The sequence below is a fragment of the Anarrhichthys ocellatus genome, unplaced genomic scaffold, assembly GCF_004355925.1.
Source record: "Anarrhichthys ocellatus isolate YVR2014 unplaced genomic scaffold, GSC_Weel_1.0 scaffold4, whole genome shotgun sequence".
NCBI lineage: Eukaryota > Metazoa > Chordata > Actinopteri > Perciformes > Anarhichadidae > Anarrhichthys > Anarrhichthys ocellatus.
In genome coordinates, this window is record NW_022280034.1 from 6288344 (window position 1) to 6304073 (window position 15730).

At 39.7% G+C, this 15730-nt stretch overlaps 1 protein-coding gene across 1 annotated transcript in view; it reads left to right on the forward strand.

The window, feature by feature from the left end:
- The window catches only part of pax2b (paired box 2b), a 30372-nt gene extending 17505 nt beyond the window's left edge, over positions 1–12867 (forward strand). The window contains 4 exon segments of the mRNA XM_031843448.1: positions 7115–7216; positions 9316–9402; positions 10990–11030; positions 11032–12867. Coding sequence (XP_031699308.1) covers positions 7115–7216; positions 9316–9402; positions 10990–11030; positions 11032–11067 — 266 coding nt within the window. The 3' untranslated portion in view covers positions 11068–12867.
- The last annotated feature ends 2863 nt before the right edge of the window (positions 12868–15730 follow it).

A 15730-nucleotide genomic window follows, 5' to 3' on the forward strand; every position in this document is an offset into this window, starting at 1 on the left:
CAGCTGAGGGGGTTTGAACAATGTAAAAGAACAAGTAAAAACAACTAAGAATGCTTGTGCAATTGACAGAAAAAGAAAAAAATGAAATGTGTGAAAATAAAAGCCAACCAAAAAGTTAAGTGTGAAGACTTTTTTAATACCATTTCACTCAGAGCTGAAAAGGTGGTACAGCGATGCGATAAAAGCTTAGCAGCTGTCCTCCGTCTGGGTCTTTGCTGAGCAAGCAGGGTGATAAGAGAGATTGTGGGTGAGGGCGGAGCGTGTGGGGGGGGGGGCTGTTCAGTCACCGCTGGACAAGGACCTTTGGGTGTCAGCACATCAGAACTATGACTGTGTATCAGGGCAAGGTCTCGCTTAAAAAAAAAAAAAAAAAAAAAAAAAAAAAAAAAAAAAAGGCCACCATGCAGGACTGACTGCTTGTTGGCTGCTGCTGTGTTGCTCCTGTGATTTGTTCGCCAGGAGACAGTTTGTGTGTCTCAAAGCACGAGTAATGTGCCTCGGTAAATAGGCTCTGGCATTTCTGCCGCCTAACTCTAACACCATGATCATTTATTTCACCCTCCTATCTCTCTCTCTCTCTCCCCCCTCATCGTCTCCTCTCCTTGTCACAGTTAATGACTGCCTGGCTAATTGAAATATTGTTTCGTTGTTGCCGTGTTATTACCAAGAAGAAGGTTAAGTTTACTGAAAGTTTACGAGGACTGTCGGGGGGCCTGAGATTAATACACAGAGCTTTTATTAAAATTCATATAATTATGCAGCAGCCATCAAAGGCAGAGAGTTCTGCGTGGGGGAGGACAGGGTGATTGAAAATTGCTGCAGCCCCCCCCCTTTCTCAAGTGATAGCCAAGCAGTCTTATGAGAAAAGAAAGGGCCCTTTTCTCATTAATATGTGGGAGGTAGATTTCCCCTGTAAGGCAGGCCTCCTGAGAAGAAAGGTGTGTGTTTGTCCTTTGTGCACTGATGGCCCCGTAGAATGCAGGCGGCTTTGTTTGCACCTGGGATATTTTAGATGGTCTCTGCAGAGAGGGTCTCCTTACTGCTTTACAGGTGCAAAGAGACATGTAGGGGAAGAAAGATGGGATTGTATGCAGTGTATGTGTGTGTGTGTGTCTGTATATGAAAAAAGCACATTACCTGCTTTTGTGTTAGTAAATAAGAATATTTCCTTCCCTTTATCTGGCAGCAGATCTCACTGGAGGCAGAGAAATAAAGCACTCAGAGGTCAAACTAATGGAACAAACATCACTCTGACTTCCACTTTGTAATTAGTATTTGGTTAGTGGCTCCTCTGCTTGGTTTTCCCTCAGTGGCTGCCTGTGTGCATATTAGGCGATATTCAGGTGTGTGGTCTCTCTAATGGCTGAGTGTTACAGTTTACTTGCCAGCGATAAGCCTACCAGAGGAATTTTAAGCCATGCTAAAAGTAGTAAATTATCTGCAGCATTTAGGCTCAGATCCAATTTGAAATTAATTGTGTCTTTACGGGGGAAAGAACTGGAGATTATGTTCATCCTTAAAATGTTTTCCAACACCAATTAAAACGCCTGCAGTTATTGATCTTGTTGATTTTATGTCCTGGAATTTGCATAATCTATTAAAAATGAATGATTCATGAAGTGCTCATTGCCAGAGATCGGGATTCTCAGTGAAGTGAGAGACTTGAGAGATGGAAATCTTTTGTGTCCTCTGCTTATCCTATTAAGGCTCAAAAGTACCTGCAAAGCAGGTTCAAATAAGAAAGGGATTTAAGGGCATTGTGCACATCATCGAAATTGAGAGGCAAGAAGCCCCTTCCATTAAAACAGTTTTTCTCTCTCTCCCTCTCCTCCACATTAATGCTGCATTACCTGCTAAATAGTCCCTCTTACCCCATAAAAACACCAAAGGGTTCCATGAATATGTGGATAGGACAATTGCATATTGTGAGGTAATTTCTATTGTTGATATGGGAAGTAATTTCTTTGATGAATTCCCTCCGAGAGATGGATTTAATCTCAAGTGATTCTTATTCTTGTTCATTCCAACTGCTTAAAATTCAAATAGTGTGAGCCATGAGCGAATTTATGAATAGCAGAAGGAGGAGCTCTGAACTTTTTTGTGTGTATTTTTGAGAAATAAATGGAGAGATGGCGTTGATACGGCCAATTGTCTAGTATTTCTATAGAGAGTTTCTGTATTTCCTGAAATTAGTCGGAGCCCACCTGTTTTCTTGATGGAGCTTTAGGCTAAAGTGCCATCTTCGAGCGCTCGGCGGATTCCCTTGAGCACTCAGTGGGAGTTTTACACATCTCCACTCAGTGACTGCATACTGAAGACTCTTTAGAGATATTCCCTGCTGGGCCTGTTAATGGAGGCTCCAAAGCTCCCGTGTCAATGACACTTCTCCTCCTCGAGCAGCTGCCTCTGCACACTCCTGTTTAATTCTCTAAACAAAACTTCCTCCAGCAAACATAACCGTCCACACTCTACGTTCAATTAGGGTGAGTGAGTGCTCTCAGGGTGAACTACACAGAAAGTATCAGGACCTGCCGTTGCCCAGTGAGCAGCGAGCAAAGATCAGACAGCAAACCTGCCGTAAGTGATGTGTGGCCTCGTGACAAAGCGCTCGCCCGTCTCCCCACAGGGGGAAACGCAGGCCCGAGCTCCGAAATTAATGCTTATTTCGTCTTCACAAAAGCAAACTAACCTTTGAGCACACATTTGATAATGAACGACTTTCAGTCGGTGTTTGGGGAATTAAAGCAATTTGGCTCTCCAAACATTCTTTACTTAGTTGTAATTAATTAGGGTGCTGAGATTTTTTGGCTTGTGATAAATTGCCCCATTCTGCATATAGCCTAGAAAAACGGAGGTCAAAGATTTTTGGTTGTTGTTGTTGTAGCAAACATGAAGGTGTCCCTGTCATGCTAAATTTAATACTCTTGCAAGCAAAAAGAGTCATTCTCAAATGACTTTGTTCCTGTGCCAAATAAAGAGAAGGTCATCTTGCTTTCCCATTTGAAGACACCGAATTAATTTTAATGCAAAAAAAAAAAAAAAAAACATAATAGTTTCTTGTCACGTTGTTTTGGGTTGAGATACAACTTACAAATCTTTGTCTTCTCACAGTATCAAGTATTGACAAAATAGTTTGACTGTATGCTTTCAGTCACTCTGTGTAGTTTGAATTAAGGATATAACCAGTAGTGCTGTCAGTATGCTGTCATTTGTTCTCCGTTTTTCAAATAACTTCAAAATACTCAAACAATCTTGTCTGTAAACATCTGATATTTCAACGCCCACTAAAAGCAAGAAATACTCATATTACGTATTCCCAGCTCAGCAGCGACTGCTACAAGCCACTTCTCAAATTAAGACAGAAATCAACAAGATTTTGTAACAGCAAACCAAAAAAATCTTTGAATTGATTTTTGCAGGGAAGGAAAAAGAGGGCAGAGGAAAAATAAATAGCTTGATTTGCTGGCATTCAATCTAAGGGGACTGTCAGAGGAAGCAGACAATATAAAGAAACCTGTCTTTTAATGAGAATCTGCACACACATCTCTGTTGTAAAAACAACAAAGGCTAGGAAGCAGCTAATGAGGCTATCATTGCTGTACAGAGAGTTCTCCGAACTGGCGCCTCTCAGAAAGAGGGCTTTAAAGGGGACATAAAGCAACAGTCACAGAGCTGCTGGCAGCCACTGCCAACTGTATCCTGGAATACACAAAAACAGGATTCAACAGAGGCTGTGATGAGTATTATTATTATCATCATCAACAGAGTCAACATGTGATGGGAAAAGACTGGAGTTGATGGCAATAGACTGACATTCACTGATTTACAAACCTTTAACATACTCTCCACATCTCCAATCTTTTGCTTTTGTATATTTGCAAATTCAAATATGAACTCATGCTTTCACCAAAATACAAGCTGATGTTCACTTGTCTTCTCAAATTGAAACAAAAAGGTGTGTTTTATTGTTGCATTTTAAGGCTAGAATGAAAATTGAAGCCTCCAATGAGGGTAAAGTTAAAGTATTGATGCCCTGATCAGATACACTGGATCGGTATCAGGGCGTAATATTGATCAGGTATCGGCTAGAAGGACCGACCCACACTAAGTACAATTCCTTTGCCATTAACTGATGTTACAAAAATGTAAAAAAGCAATTTTATGAACCAATCTAGAACAATATTGTGGAATTTGGTTGTATGGGAGTCTCGGAATCAATATCTGAAATGGGAAAAGTTGAGGAAAAAGACCAATTGAAATCTCTAGTAACAAGAACAGAAACTTTCCATTGCAGTTTAGCCATTTTTTAAAGAGATTAAACTTGGCAGAGATCCGTTTCTCATTATGTATTTCTTCTCTTTGACGCGAGGTAATGAAGAGATAGCCGTATTTATTTTCATTAAAAACCTGTACGACTGCTGTAGCTGCTGCAATAATAATGAAGAAAAGATTGGGTCAGTGTTTGCTGAGACAGTTAGACAATAGCTACCAATGTCTACACGCACACACAATGGCCTCACCCCTGCTGGACCCCCCACCTACAGTACTCCCACGGCTCCCTTTGACTTATGTGCACTGGCTTGTGGCTAACTAATTCTTATTATAAATGAAAAGTCCGGCATGACCTCACTCTTCTCTGCAAAGCTCTTTAACTCCGCAGCCCTCCAGTCTCTCCGCTTTAACCAAAAGTCACATCTCAGCAGGCCTCATACAATACAGCGATCAGTGCTGAAAGCAGTAAGACTGAATCGTTTCTTTATCGTTTGTGTTTTACGTGAGAATCAACTTTGAAATAGATTTCCCAAGTTCCTGTAATATTGTTTTGTACAGTGACTTTGAATAAATCTCTCTTTGGTTGAGCAACAAACTGACAAACTTGGGCCGGCTCCACACAGAACAATAATAACTCCTATGACAACAGTATGGTATTTTCATTAAGATGCATTTTCTAATGCAGCATTACCAGACGTAGAAGTAGTAGTAAGATTATTTACTTAAGTAGACGTAGCAATGAAAAACTGATCATTACAAGTTCAGTTTTTCTGCCACGAAATGTCTAAAGATAACTGCTAGAAGTGTTCAACGTCCTTGAAAAGAAAAAGTAATGTTGCTAATAATGAGAGTATTTTAGCACACATTTTTAGATAATTCTATCGTCCAAGATTAGCCATACAAGGCTTCGATGGTTCCTTACACCCCGCCCCTCTCCTCCTCCTCCTCCTCCTCCTCCTCCTCCTCGGCAAGGCCTAAGTCTGTTGGACCGCCAGGCCTTCAACCCCGTCTCTTCACCAGCCGTTTCACTCCTCTACCCCCCCTCAGCCCCCACTGTAGCCAGTATGCCTGCCAGCCTGTAGTAGCAGGTACTTCAATACCCAGAGGGCTCGTTCGCTCAGCCTCAATTGAACAAATAAGTTGCTCATGATATTGCACATGTATGAATTGGATTTTCTAGTCAATATCTAAATCTGCCTGTGGTTTATGCTCTCATTAGCAATGCTAATTGGCAGCAAGAGTCAGTTTTTGATATTCGGACAGATAAATGTGTTCAGCACTTGGGAGGTCAAGTGTTGCAATAGAGTTCTACTCTCAGTATGAAGCGTGGAATTTATTTGTGGATCATTTTTGTAGATTTATTTTGCTGTATCATGCATTATTTTTCTTTGCATTGAGTAAAACCTTTCAGTTGTGGTGCAGTGTCCGAAACCAAACAACTTGGGGTTCTCTACCAGATGCATAAATGTACATCTCCATTTTTTTATTTAACGAGGTAAAATTAAATTGTATTTTCAAGGGATGCTTGGCCGATAAGACAGCATAAAAACGTTACAAAAAATAATATACACAATGTCCATGATTTTCCAATACTATCTAAAATAAAGTAGCAATCGTGACACTGTATGACTTAGTGACGCACTTTTCCATAAAGAACAAGAGAAATGCAAAATGAATTTGGATCATCATAATAAAAAGCTTTCCTTTAGATAGTCAAACATTTGTAAAGGCAACAACATGGAGAACATTTTTCTTGTGGTGCTCTCGTATACTAGTTCCTCATCAAAGCTCCATTTGGAGATGATTGGGTTTTTTTTCCCCCCCTTTGAGTCCAAGTGGCCCTCACAGCTGACAATATAACAGGAGCCTCTCCTTCCCTGGCCCCAGTGCAGATTGGGGTTACGTGCCGTTTTGTCCAAATGTCCCCGTGGCCAGTGAGGACAACCCCAACCGTCACTCTCAATTACGGAGCTGAATATCTGCAGCAGAACGGGTGACGCTCCGCAGAGGGGCCACTGTGCTCGGACTCACAGAGGAAGAGAGGGGCTGCCATATTTAGACAAGTTAGAACTGTGTAATGAGGACACATATTTATGTGACCAGTATTCAGTTGGCTCAAAACAGCAGCTGCGGTCTTGTTTTTAAGCTCCACTGTTGGGGAGGCGGACTGATGCTATTAAACAGGTTTAATAAATGACACTACACTCTTTGAAAGTATCTCTAAACTAAATAGGGAAAATGGAGTTGTTGTGCCGACTGACTTGCGGTGGTGATGAGTCATGATGTCTAAAGTAACATACGTTAGCGCTGTGTCATGTAACTGCAGTATCTGGTTTCCATTTTGAAATTGAACACTTAAAAGTGACAAAGCACATTTACTCAAGTAGTGTATTTAAGTACAGTTTTGAGGGAGTTGTACTTATTCTTCATCTCCATGACATTTCAGAGGGAAACATTGTACTTTTTACTTGACTACAGGCATTTTAAATATAAAATCAGTAAAATATAACAAATTTGTATGGACTAAACAAACCAACAGTGTATATGTAGGTAAAATTAGTTCCATCTCTGCATGCGACATCATTAAATGTATCAGTAATAATATCCCAGTATATTTAATACATCTAATAATACTCTCAAAGGGGCAAATCGGAGTGATGAATCATTGTGCCTGTACATTTTCATGATGATACTTAATCTAATCTGAATGCAGAACTTTTACAATATTATATCGCTGATCTGAAGACTTCTTCCACTTTTTTTAATGCTAGTCACAGGTTACAACTAGAAAGCACTGATGAAGTGTTTTGTTGTTTTGTTGTGTTTCCTTTTGTCTCTTCAGGTCGGGATATGGCCAACACAACTTTACCTGGATACCCCCCACACGTTCCCCCCACAGGTCAGGGCAGCTACCCAACTTCAACGCTCGCTGGAATGGTTCCTGGTAAGTGAGAGACCACGTCAGCACTTCATATTGTCGTTAGGGGTCTATTTAACAGGTTACACTGACCTCAAAAAGGAGAGTGACGAGAGTTTAGTGCCAAGTTACGCAGCGGGGATACATATTGACCTGCAGAGCAAGACACACAGTCTCATATTAGCTCTGTGTGTATGATTGGATAAGAATAAGTGATCAGAGACAGGGGAGAGGACAGTCGTTCTCCCTTCCTTCCTGATTTCCTCTCAGCCTTTTTAGCTCATTATCTTCCCGCGTGGCCGTTCGCACCGGCCCTCGATAAACAGCACTACCGGCCCTCCCCAGCCTCTGTGCTCCAGAGCATATCCCTTTCCCCCTCCTCTACTTAACCTGCAGTTCAGGTTCACAGCAAACAGTTAAGGGTCAAAAGGCAGAGGCATGGGAGCCCAGTAAATATTTAAAACGCTCTCTCTCTCTCTGAGGAGGTTAGGCTTGTGTTTCACTGCCAGGGATGCAGTTTTGGTGCTGAGCTTATATGCCTTTTTCAGCTCCAGCATCACCACACACATTTCAGCCAAACCACAGCCGGCATTTTGCTTTGATGTGATTAAACCACATGGATGGGGAAACCAGTGGAGTGTGTCCTGTGTTTGCATATCATTTAGCAATCACACAGCCCATCACAGGCTCTGGCTGTTCCTCTGTTCTCTTTTATGAAGGGCTGCGGTGATGAGTTTGGTTATCATCTCTGCCAGGAGGGTTTATTAACTGTGCCATTTGTTTTAGTCTGTTAGTTAGCAGGTAATCTTCACAAAACTTTATTTTACATCATTGAAACTTGAAAATTAGGTCATGGAGCAAGGATTTCTTTGTGTCAGTTAACCAAAATTACAAAGAAACATATTTATTTGTACCTCCAGTGGCATCTTCCAGGACAGGTTATATATATTTAATGATAGCTTGTTTTCCTGCCACTTCAATGCAAAGGTGAATGGAATTTTGTTTCTGGTGTTCAAAGCATTTAAAAAAAATAAAAATCTGCCACATGTATCCCATGATGCTTTGTTCCTAGGTGTATTTTGATGCAGATATGTTTTCTAGATATTTTATATAATTACATTATTCGTTTAGATTGGCCTGTCAGTGTAAATAAACTGTGGCACACAATAGGCTTGTGCTTTTTGAGTGCTCTCTAGTTTTGCTTTCTGCCTCTGTTATGAAAGGCTATTTTAAAAATAGAGACTTTACATTCTTTGAAATGCTTCTGTAAACAGTTGAGTCCATTTAATAGCTTCCAGTAAAAAAAAAAAAAAAAAAAAAAAAAAAAAAAAAAAAAAAAAAAAAAACAGAGGGAGATGTGGTAGCACCCTGTGGCAGTGCAGTTGGAATTCACTTTTGGATTTTGACTAATAAAACTGTTAAAGTCAAACATACTTTTACTTTCCATTTGTTGTTATGTGGCCCAAAGCAAAAGATGAGGGTCTTCATCCCATGGCTTGTGGTTTTGTGTTACAACCCATTCATCCTATACACAACCACTAAGATTTAGTGACAGGCACAAAACACTGTTAAAGCAAAGCCATTTCTCACCGGCTTCATATCAAATCTAGCCTTTATTGTCTCGTAAAAGAAAGAAACATGTTGAACCAACAGCAGTGCTCACTGACATGCTCCAAGTTAGTTCCCCTGCAATGAAATTCTGTCGCACCAAACACCAGAGCTCAGACTGGAGGGGGGGGTTCAGATTGGAGATGTTAAAAAAAATCCTCCAAGAAATGCTGCAATAAATCCTGCAGCCTATCAAAAATATATGCATGAAACTGTTTATTACCACTCTGTATTTATTGGACTGGTTTGGAATATAGTGGAGGAAGAAGAATGGGTAGATATCCATAAATGGGACAGGGAAAGCCGCCTTCAGTGTCGCATCCTGTATTGTTCAGTGTTGCATAACTTAAGTGAAATGAAAAAGAAATAAATTACTTGCTTGACTGGTCGCACATCGATGACTATCATTTTCCCCCTCAAATTGCATCCTGTTTTGAATGACGAGAAATGACTGCATATGAACGGGGTAATGGTTTGATGCATTGAAATGCTAATTGATTTGTTGTTTTGTATCGCAGGGAGTGAGTTTTCGGGGAACCCATACAGTCACCCACAGTACACGACCTACAATGACGCCTGGCGATTCAGCAACCCAGCATTACTAAGTGAGTAAAGCGAGAGAAAGTGGATTAATCGACTGTTTTTGCTAAACAGCGATTGTGTAACTAGGCACAGCCTCTTTGGATTTCCACCATAGAAATAGAATGAGAGTAGAATGGATTTTGAACGGTTTGCGGGGGGTCATTTGACTAGTTCAAACTAATACTGCGCTCAGCACGGTGCATTGACCATAGAAATAGAATGCATAAGCCCGTAATGGCAGAGGTACACATAAAAATGGCCGCCACTCTGACCATCCTATGTTGATTTGAATGGGAATGTATATTCTACTCTTATTCCATTTTTATGATTTCTCCATGTGCCAAAACGGTGTGCATGGGGCTATAGGAAGAGCGATACTCTCCGCCTTTTAAGAGTCTGGAGGGTGGTTTTTTTAGGCTCTCCAAAACCAAATAACACAAAGTATAGGGAATAGATTAAACTGTATTTATCTGCTCTATTCTGAGCCACAATCATTATCGTGCCCTGCAAACTAGCTGACTATTTCTCCTGATTTTTACCCCCCAAATGATCAAATTTCAAAATCAGATAATGTATACACATACTTAATAGTAATGGGCTAGTGTCACTGTTTGTGATTGTGGTTTTTCATTTACATAGACTACTTTTTGTCCACACACTTGCCAGTCATGTCTAAACACAGAGCGAGCTCGACAAGCAGACAGACGAACAGAGTTTAACTCTATAAAAAAAAAAAGAGCAGAGGAGCAGAATCGCTTGTTGACCGGAGCGGGAAAATGCGCATCTGGTGTGAACAGCTATAGGCTGCTGCTCGTGCAACAACTACCTTAGCGTGAACTTGGCGTTACCATAACTCTTAAATACAGGAGCCCATCACTAACTACATACATTATTACGTGAGGTTACATGTCATGATTAGCAGACCTACTGAATGAAAGCTGGTCCTGAATGCAATCAGGGTTGAGGCTAAACTAAAAACATGCTCTTTGCAAAAATGTATGCAAGCTAAGCGACCAAACAGATTTGTGTTAGAACAAAATAACAGACTGACCTTACATTTGTATTCATCATACTTAAAATACTAGGCTAACTAACTCTAGAACAAGACCGTTTCTTTATTTCCATGTATTCTACACGGATCATCAACAAGTGAGAATGATGACTTTTTATTTGGGACATGCAGCTTTAGTTTCAATCTTCTTCTCATCTTTAAACCAGTTAGCTGGAAACATTTAAAATCAGGAAGAGATGACGTTATTAGCCAAGTCGTGGACTTAACGCTTAATTAACTTGATAGCTACACCGGATAAAAAGGTGTTATTAACTTTTCCACGCTGGCTAGAAATGAGAAACCTGTTTTTGTCTACACTCGTTTGAAATCAAGGACTCTTCATTGTAAACATTTTTTAAATTTAAGTTATACATGTGCCTCTGTCATTGTAAAATGCATTATGTGCCCCTGATGGGGCTTGGCAACAGTTAATTAACTATTAACATGTACAGTAAAAGAGCAACGTGTAAAACAGCTTAACAATTAATTGTGATTGCACATTTGGAAAAATGTCATTTTGTTGTCGTTTTAAATGGCTCGTTCTTCTGTTAACTTTCAGGTTCCCCTTATTATTATAGTGCCGCATCGAGAGGCTCCGCCCCCCCCCACTGCTGCCACTGCCTATGACCGTCACTAGTTACCATGGAAACCAAATCAACCTGCAGGACCATGGCCTTAGCCTCCATATTGCCCCGGTGTGAGCGGCATGGTCCACTGGACACTGAGCATAAACATGTTCCCGGCTCACACAATGAGAAACGGTTTTTTTTGGTAGCGGACTCCAGACGACTTTTCTCCTCGCAGCTTTTTTGGACACTCAAAATCCCCCCCCCCCCCAAAAAAAACAAAAAAAACAAAAAACAATAAGAAGATCATCAGAGACACTGAAAGACACTACACACACACACTACACAATGAAAACTGCTAATTGCAGCTAAAAAATGAAAAAGAAAAAGACTACAAACAAAAACTGAATTTATTTTCCCCCTGTGACAGTGTCGCAGTCTCATCCCATCACGGATCAATACTGTACATTCCTTTTCTTGACGGCTCTCAGCAGGGACGCTGTCCGGAGCTTACAAATGTAGCAGCAGCCTTTCTTCCCCCCCCCACCAGTTTCCATTCGTCTCCCACTCCGATTCAGATGGCGGCGCAGTGAGATCAGAGGAGATTAGCAGCCGGGCACATGCAGGCTGTGGCAGGCTAACGTTGTTTTTATCCATCTGAACAGTCAACGACCAAACATCCAGCATGAGTAAATCGATCGCTTTTGATGCCATGAGAAGATTAGGACATGTTCTCTGTGATACACAATCAAGATGTAAAAATGAAAATGAAATAAATAAAGAAACATCCGTTTGAAAAATAGAGGGAGCCATGACAATATATCACCATGGTCCGCTATTTGCAAGATTTCAAGAAACTAGTAAATATATTCTTAAAATGATTTTTTTATTTCATTTTTATAATTCGTAACGACTAAACTGCAGACTGCTTGGCTCGTGTTTTACGGTTTCTTATTTGTCAGGATACAAGAAGTCATCAGGCGAAACCTTTTTTGTTGATTTTGCACTATGTTGGAGGTTTGCAACACTGGAGCGTTTATTATGCAGAAAAAAAAAAATCATGATGCATATTTGCTTTATTTCATGAAACCGACTGCAAGTTTATCGAGTCTCAGTCTGAAAAGGCACTTACAGTTTCTCCTGTAATCCAAGGCCCATCATGTCACTGCCTTGACGTGCACTACTATATTCCCACAGCTTACATTTTTATTTAAGTTGATTAAGTCTTTGGCATTCAACCACAGACAAGGATATAACAGCCATCCCAAGTCAAACCAGTATCATTTGTCTAGTTTGATGCCCGAAGCATCGGATTCTGACAACTCCAATAATGTCGAAAAACCAGGGGCGACGATTTCAGCTAAATGCCTTAAACACCTTGCCTCCGAACGTCAGCTCCATCACATGTTTCAGGCCAAGTTGTTTCTCTGAATCCAGCTGGAATGATGGTTTCTTCATCTGTCAAGTGAATGTATTTGCATTTGCCAAAGACTTAGTTCTTGTTCATGTTTATTTACAGGCCGCCTATATGCATCATGAGTGCAGTATTATTATTATTATTATTATTATTATTATTAGGAAAAACCCACGTTGTTCATGAGGAAAAGTATATGTATAAATTCTATGCAGTGCAGAGATGGTCATCATATGCATATTCAGCTGTAAACCTAAAGGTAGGTGGAGTTTATTTAATTGTTATGTTATTTACAAATTGTTCATTTCGTAGAAGGATTTTTTTGTGTGTGATGTGAAGACACTTCTCTGTAAATACAGTAAGAAAAAATGTCTTTCATGTTCATGGGTATTATCACTTTCATTATGCTGGTCTCACTTGTACAATAATAAAAGTGTCTGAAATCTTTTACGCAAAAGGGGCTGCATGGCGTTTCTGACCATCTGGAGTAGAACTGAAACAACTGATTGACAACATTTCTGATAGTTGATTAATTACACAAGTTCTAATTATTAAGGAAAACATGCTGGTTTCAGCTTCTCACGTGTGAGGATTTGTTGCTTATGATTGGAAGTTGAATATCTTTGGGTTTTGGCGAGACCAAATAGCAACTTGAAGACGTCAGCTTGGAAATTGTGATCATCAACAGATGAGAAATAATGAATCAAATCTAATTTGGTCCAAACATTTTAAATGCGTCATTCATCTATCAATATGGCAAGTTAGGTTAAGTGAAATATTGTATTCAAACCCCGAGTGTATAAACACTTAATAGATGCTTTTTAGCACCAATTGTGGAAAATAACCAAGTATATTCGTGAGGGAAAGAATGTACTTTTTACTCAATTTATTTAACAATTTAAATTACTTTGCAGTTCAACATTTGCTCGATAAGACGTTTTCAGGGTGAGGTACTATTACAAAAAGACAAACACAACAAAATGAAAAGAAAACATGACACAGAATACCTTCATAGTGATCTTTATAAAAAGGTCCAAAAAAGATCCTACAGGAGGAAGTCCCATCTTCTATTGAGCATAGACAGGATGCTATCTCTACCATTCAAACAATCTTTCAAATCTGGAGCTTTAGCTGTTTTCCAAGGCCTCAAAATGTTTCTCACAATAACTCAAAATGCACATTTTGATATGTTTTTTTCCTCCAATAAACGAGTTTAAAAGAACCTCTCACCCAGAATGGTCTCACTGATGTCCATCCCATACACAAGGAAAGATCCTTCATTCTGCAGAAGAGATAATTGTAGACAAACACTTGAAATGTATCCTTATTCGTGCTTACTTCTACACTACAGTGTGCAGAGCTTTTATATACAGCTTGTAAATGCTAAACAATGGGTTAAAATGTATTACCATGTCAAATGTCAAATACACGTTTGATGCTTGAGATGACATAACTTCAAAATAACTAAATAAAAGTTGAAATAAACAATGGCCGAATGAATTCTGGAACTTAATGAGACTATTTTGAGATAAATGTATTTATTTTTCGAGTATAAAGATCACACGGTGCACAGTACAGTGAGAATGCCTCTAAATGTTTTCTCCATGATTCGGATCACTGAGCAGCACATAAAGTGTTTAACCTCTCCCCGCGTTGTAAAGCTGAATTAATTTTTCTAGCAGTGTGCCTGAATTCAATTTGTGCTAAGTTGCAGGGAGAGATTTATGCATAAATCCCTCTTAGAGCTTATTTCACTCTTTCTTCGCTCCGTAATCCCTCCGCCGCTGCCGCCTTGTATGACTTAGTTATATCATTATTGATTTACAACAAGTGGACACTGTCCTGATCAGCGGCGTACGATTTGCAAAGGATTTGGGCTGCGGCAGCACGAGATAGAGCAGCATGAAATGATGTCAGACAGAATGGGAATATATATAATACAGCTGCTGAGATTTTCGGTTTTTAATTCAGACATGCATTTCTTGGTCCAAACACTATTTTCAATTTTGTTTTAATGGGGAAAAAAGCGAGTTTTACTTTGTGGTCCTGCATGGATAGCAGTGATACGATATTGAATGAGAATATTATGAAGTTTCCATCATTCTATCGCGTATTTCCCTCCAAATTTCAACAATGTAAAAATAAAAAATAAGCTCCTCTAAAACATCCTACGCCAAGCTGTTTTTTGGTGCACTCTGGTGCCTCTGGGTCCACAAGGAGAGACCCTCTTTTTGCTTTGTAATTCAATTTCTCTGCCTGTTGTTTATTTCATAGCTCCCCTGTGAAGCATCAAAAGTGGATGTTCTGTCAGGCCCTAACTGTCGTATATGTATGTCATTCACAGCCCTTGTTATAGGAGGAGGGGCGGAAAAAAGGAGCTTGACTCTTTCCTCTCCCCAGCTGAGAATTCCCAGAAGCAGAATTATTTTATTTAGATGGAAACTTTTTTGTCACTTTCCTGTCTAAATTGGCATATCTGGCTCTCTCCTCTGAAACCAATAAACTGTGAACCTGGATGTATCTGTCAATCAAGCCCAAATTGAATGCAGCATACCAGATGACAACAGCATCCTCTGGAATATAAATATATGTTATTTACTATATAAATATAAGAGTGTTGGGATGATCCGATTGGGTCTAATCAGCACATATCACTGTCTTCGCTCATCAAACATTCAGTTTTAGAAAAATCAACAGTGAAATCACCAAACAAAAGACATTGGTTGTCTCAGATTGACTGAATTCAAGTGTGAGCTCACACACTGTAAATAAACTTAGAGTATTGCATAAAGACATTTTAATTCAGATGAAAAACTCGTTCAGCAATCAAGTTAATGCACAAGTGCTGAAATCTTGATTTACTGCACATTTTATACATGGAAAAGCAGCGCTCTGCAGCTTTGATTTTTCAACTTTCTGCTCCATATCGAACTGTGACCTTAATGTCATTACTCCTCATTGGATAAGCAGTAATTACCTTAATGTCTGGACCTCATTCTGTAGATTGCTCATGGGGAAGTTGAATAATTATGCCTCAAAAGTTGCACAACAAAAAACTAAAAATAAAAAAAATCTACATATGGAACTATTTATGATATTTATCATGAATTTTTAAAAAGAAACAGAAAACAAAACATGTTGGAGCTCCACATGTGGTAGGATGTGTATTGAAATAAAAGCTCCGACAGCAACGGGAAACCACTCCTCTTTCAGGTCTAACGGTGAACCTCATCATGCATAACTTCAAACCACAGTGTCAGATCCAACTGTTGACCTTTCGAGCCGCTCCGCACTAATACATGCTGACTGAACACTCTCTG